General features: G+C 39.3%; 1 protein-coding gene across 1 annotated transcript in view; it reads right to left on the reverse strand.

The window, feature by feature from the left end:
* neil3 (nei-like DNA glycosylase 3) overlaps positions 1 to 5,766 on the reverse strand; it is an 11,115-nt gene extending 5,349 nt beyond the window's left edge. The window contains exons 1-6 of the mRNA XM_073487699.1: positions 5,602 to 5,766; positions 5,354 to 5,463; positions 3,164 to 3,298; positions 2,562 to 2,775; positions 1,576 to 1,650; positions 1,067 to 1,233 (exon numbers count right to left, since the gene is read on the reverse strand). Of these exons, the coding sequence (XP_073343800.1) occupies positions 1,067 to 1,233; positions 1,576 to 1,650; positions 2,562 to 2,775; positions 3,164 to 3,298; positions 5,354 to 5,463; positions 5,602 to 5,706 (806 nt within the window). The 5' untranslated portion in view covers positions 5,707 to 5,766. The remainder of the gene's footprint in view (positions 1 to 1,066; positions 1,234 to 1,575; positions 1,651 to 2,561; positions 2,776 to 3,163; positions 3,299 to 5,353; positions 5,464 to 5,601) is intronic.
* Between the last annotated feature and the right edge of the window lie 234 nt (positions 5,767 to 6,000).

Below are 6,000 nucleotides of genomic sequence, written 5' to 3' on the forward strand. Positions count from 1 at the left end.
AGAAGAATCAAAAGCCTACAAAAACATTGTATCCTACAATGAGACATTTCATTGGATGTAATTAATTAAGCATCATCTTGTTAATCCAAAAAAGCAATTACACTAAATGTTATGCAAACCATAATTATCTGGAATTAGCATAAAGAATTGTGATATACAGCACACGTCCCCTTTACTCAAAAAGAGCCATGATAAACCGTTTTTTTAAAGGTTTTCCCACACCTACACCTTCTTCATAATCAAATTGAAGCTTTTCAAGCAGCTAACATCTGTGGTAAATTACATATTTATACACATAAATGTATCATCAAAATCATTATTTCACTTAATCACATTAAGTCAGATGTTATTGTGCAATAAACAACCAAAATTATGATTTGTGATGGCGTTCTGTAGCGGGGTAACGAATTAAAGGAAAACACAACAAAAATGTTTCATGATTTAAAATGTGTCACCCGAGAGTAAGTCGACTTGGTCTCCTATATAACCTCGCTCAGCCTAAATAAGACAGCAGACGACAAAGCGAGTATCATTTTAGTGAACGAGTAGGGAAGCAGAATTAGGCAATACTGGCAATGGTGACGATGGTATAGCTGTCTAAAGTTAAAATACGTTAGAATATACAATGGGATGTTTCGTGGAACAATTACAAACAATAACATAAAATAAATATTTCGTTCCGTTCTTTGTAAGTAATAAACATCTATATAGCAACATCTGGTCATGCGTGTCGTTTTGCCGTCCTGCCATTCCATCAGACGGTTTCTTTGTTTTACCCATGCCATCCAGAAGGTGCTGTCCCTTCGGCTAAATCTATGTGAATGCATCCTTATCAAAAACCAAACCACATTTTAAACCTTTTGCACACCACATTCAAATTAAAAGCATGTTCAAGGATTTCCAGCACCCATATGAACCCTGCTTTTATCTTTCCAATAATGCTCCAAGTACCTGAAGTATCAAACATTTCTTTAGCAGATCCCCGACCAAACTTCAAGCAGTCCTTACACGAATGCAAGACGGTATCTTTTCAGTCAAAGTGCCAAAGGTCTATGAGGATTTCTACCTGATGTCAACCCCGCTGGGATCTCCCTTCTGACAGCGCTCGCAGAAGTAAGTCATCCTGCCGTTGTCTCCAAGACGACAGACTGTGATGACATGAAAGCACTGGCCACACTGGGGACGCTTGTAGACTTTGTAATGTTTGTAGAGAGGAGAGCCAGATTTGCGACACTGATAGAGATGAGGAAGACAGGCAAGAGTGAATAAAGAGACATGGATAAAGAGAACAGGAAAACACATTCACTTACTTCCTTACTTGTCTAGTATGCATGGACAGGAATATTTGTCTATTCTCAAGGCAGCGAGGCTTCGACTTTTGCTCTCCTTCTTTAGCAAAACAAGATTTTAAGTTAATCCGTTATTGCAATTCAGCTGAAATGAGTTGTCAGCTAAATACCTCCAAGTAAATGTGTATCCGTCTCAACAAGCAAATACAGTTCTAGGATTACCACCAAAACTATTTCAAATGCTTTTTGCTTTTTTTTTTTTGCTGTCAATGTACAAAAATCTTACCTTGTAAAACAGAAGAGTGAAATCACGCGTCATCTTCACTAAGTGGTGGATCTGCTCGTCTGTCAGCTGCTGAACCTGAGAATAAAGCAGCACAGTTAGTTACAGTTCCCAGCCAGAGAGAAAATAAACCTTATTTGTATAGCTCTTCATTTCAAAACAGAGTCCAACGCCGCTCCGCAGTCAGAAAATCAATACTACAAGCAAATAAACAATAAAAGCACACCAGACATGAATGAGAAACTGGATTTAAAATGATGCAATGGAGAAAAATTACATAGTGTATACGCAACACTTGCAGCCCAGGCAGCAAGGACCTGACTCTGGCTCAAAAAGTGAAAAAACAGATCCTGAGCACACAAACACAAACCACTTGTAGCTCTTTAAGGACACCTAGGGGCTCAATAATGGAGGAGAGGCTCATAAAGATTCAGTGGTCCCAGAAGAAGAAGGGGCCAAAAGTCCTAGATTAATGTTGTGGTCCACTGTGCTATATTCTTATACCCCATCTAATACTTTCTAGGGGGAGCAGAGCAGAGCCCCTGTAATAGCTGAGTAATAGAAGTATTCATGCTGCAAAGTGTCTCTTACTGGCAGCGAATAGGTCACTCAAAATATCGCATTTTTTATTCTACAGTTTGCTTAATGAAAATATTAAGCAAACTGTAAAGTCATCAGGAATAGAGAGTATCTGAGTGATGTGTTATATAATGCAGAGCCTAATATATTATAAATCAGAGGGAAACCCCTATTTGACTCTCAGTAAAGACAAAAACATCATACAAATAAAGAAACATTTCCAAACTGCACCGAGGGGGAGGCATATCTGTGCCGCAATGCGCCTGTTTGTCTTTACCCTGTTTCACCCTCCTCATTGCAATGCATCACTCAATAATACAAGGGCTTAAACTTTCTCTCTGAGAGTTGTCTTGCATTTTTACCCTCTTTTTTGTTCCTCTGCTGAACACAATCCATCATCTTTTCCATACCTTCACGGCTGGGTGGAGGCCCGAGTCGAACAGGGCTTCGTTTTTAATGATGTTGCCGACACCCGGCATGACGGCCTGGTCTAGGAGAACGTCACAGAGCATCCTGCTCCTCTGGCTCCTCACTGCCTCCTCAGAGCGGGAGAAGCTGAACTTGGGGGAGCACACATCCAGACTCTCACTAGCCCTCACCCTTTGCTCACAGTCCTCTGTCAACCTGCAAGCAGACAGCTTTACAGTGCTGGAAGAATTCAGAAAATATATAGCTGCTGCCACAAGGTCAACTGGTGCATTCTCGGGATTATATATTTCACATTTTTTCTTCCATATATTCTGTTTCAGTTGTTTGCTATGAGCTAGGACAGCACAGGTGACATTTTCAGACACTAGAAATAAATGTCTGTCTGGCAGCTGAGCAGTACACCGGGGCCTTACAGTCAATGAAGAGGACAAATGTCGAGCCACAAGACTGTGTTTTTCATGCAACAATAGCCACTGTCTTCAGACACGGCCTAATGTAGGACATACTCACTGAATGAGACTCATACCCCAAGGTGAACTTCTGTCACCTCAATCTATCTAGGCTACGCTGGTGTCCCCGTTACCTTATTTCCACTGTGCTGTCAAAGAAGCACACAATGTCGTTAGTCAGGTGTATTTCCAGCACCGGTGTGGAGCCGGTCCTATCCTTCCTCTCAGCAGGGTTTATACGCATTGATCCATTCATACCGAAGTGCACTCTAAAAGGATGTGAGCACAAAAGAATGATGGAGAGAGAAGACAAATTTAAGGACAGCATGTGTGAGTTTATATAAGACTTGACAGCAAAGGGACAGAAAGGTGGCCTGCTGGTTGGATGTGGAATAGAAATGCCACAGGTTCACAGTGGTCTCATGGATGGCTCCAACACTTCTACCTGCTGGCTCACACCAGTGCAGCTGTATATTTTAATTATTAAAGAAAAAAATCATTCAGTCTTCATTGTTTAATAAATAAAATAAGTATAACTATAACTCGATACATTATTGATATTACATTCAGAGTATATGAAGTAGAGCTACAACAATGAGTTGATCCAAGGAAAATTAGTTGCAAACTATTTCAATAATTAAATAACTGTTTTATTCCTTTTTCGAGCATAAATGTCAAACATTTGCTGGTTCCAGCTTGTTATATTTAATGATTTGCTGCTTTTCTTTGTCATTTATAAAAGCAAATTAAGAGTCTTCTGGTTTATAAGCATCTTAGATATTTGACTCACTGGATCCCGTCTAGTTATTTTGTTCATAACAAGTCTCACAATGAACTTTCCAGCAAATGTGCTTCTAATTTACTTCTACCTGCATATAGAGAGAGGACTTTGTCAAAAGTGGCCACAATCATCAAGGATGGAAAAACAAAATGAACCCTGATGGCTTGTTTCCATTATGTTCCACCAACATACTAACACACAAATGCAATACACAAAAAACAAAATTAATTTGACACATTAAGTACAAAGAAAGAGGGAAAAGTTTACAAATGAATGCTCAACTTGTTAACAAGGAGTTGCTTTCTTGCCAAATCAGACATTTGCATCATATCTTATTACATATTTTATTTTGATAGCCAGCACTCACAAAAAAGACCCTCCACAGACTTTAGACACAGTCACACACAGTGTTGTAGAAGGTAACAAAAAATCATACTTTAGTAAAAGTAAAGATATTGTGTTAAAGTATCACTCTGGTAAAAGTAAAGGCCACCTATGCCAATAGTACTGGAGTAAAAGTCTTAAAGTATCTGACATTAAATCTACTCATGTATAAAAGGAGTAAATATGATTACGTCTAGTAAGTGGGCCTATATACTGTAAACTGTGGGTTGGCTGATTATTGGATCTGTATTCAGAGTATTCCTGATGATCAGAATAAGTGGGTCTTTTGAAAAGAAAAACTGACGGCCAACAAAAGAAATGTATTAAAAAATGTGGTACTTTGGCTCCGATGCAGCAGACAACCTGCAAAGTAACTAGTAACTACAGTTATCAAATACATGTAAAGTACAATTTTTGCCTCTAAAATGTTGTGGAACAGAAGTATGAAGACCGCGGTGAAGGTAGTTTTAGGTTGATATTGGACAGAGCGGTGTCTCTTACTCATTGTATTGCTAAGTGGGACGAATGAGATACACCTCTTTTGATTACATTTGCTGCTTCTTCTATTTTATATGAATAATTATTATGAAACTTCAGCATTTCTTTTCAATAGCTTCCATGTCATGTGACCCAGTGACTCCAAACCAATGCTGAATTGTATTACTAAACGGGACAAAAAAATAAGACACATATCCTTTTATTAAAATGTACTATTTTATATTATATATGATTTTATCACTACACAGGTCACATAGGACACACCAACACAGCAAAGTGAACAACATGTTTTTACAGTTCAGAGAGGCACAATATGGGTATGTTTGTTTATTGTCAGGAGAATTATAAAGGATTATAAAGAATACGACTAAAATTCAAAATATTCATATAAAATAGAAGAAGCAGTAACATTTAATAACAGAGGTGTGTCTCATTTGTCCTATTTAGTGATACTATACTATGCTATTGGAAATAAATGCTGAACTCTTCATAATAAATATTCATATAAAACAGAAGCAGCAGTAACATTTAATAACAGAGGTGTGTCCTATGTGACCTCTGCAGCCTACATGTTGGTATTTGGTGTGAAGGACCCTATGTAAACGTTGTACCTGCACAAGCCTGTACCTGGCTACACAACCTTCACCTGTGTGTACATTACCTCAACGCTCTCGCACCAAAGTACATGAAGAGCTCCTTGCCCAGAGTTTCGGCACCGGAGTACTGACACCCACTGAGGCTGTGGAGGACGTCTCCCTCCGAGCTGCGTTTCTGTCAACAAACACAAACTGGTTAGCTGCAACAGCTGAACGCAGCTGCTTACATTATCCAGCAAAAACTAGCTAGCAGTAATGTTTTGTGCAGACACGTTAGCTCGTTGTTGTGCTGCGCGGAGAAATCAAGACAAACCTTCGAAGTTATCAAACTTCCTCTGATCTCCTTCATTTTCTGCCCTTTCTGGACTTTTGCGCGGATCTTCTCCCCGTTCAGCGTGCATCCTGGACCCTCGACCATCTTCTAGTTCAGCATTTAAGAGCCGCTCCTGGGTAAAAGTGTGCGCCAGCAGGGTGTCCACTCGCCAACCAGGAAGTTTGTTTATTGTGATTCCCCGCCACACGGTTTAATTTTGCGCATGCGTGGTAGGACGCACGGTTTGTAACCGGAAATAGGCGATACACAATAAAAGCATACATTAAAAAAGGTGCTTTTCCTAAATCATTTATCAATGTTAATGAATAATGATTAAACTGAAAACTACCCCACGGAATGTGCATTTGTCTGAATATTCTGTAGTAAAGCCATGGGTGT

Source organism: Pagrus major, chromosome 18 (genome assembly GCF_040436345.1).
Source record: "Pagrus major chromosome 18, Pma_NU_1.0".
Classification (NCBI taxonomy): domain Eukaryota; kingdom Metazoa; phylum Chordata; class Actinopteri; order Spariformes; family Sparidae; genus Pagrus; species Pagrus major.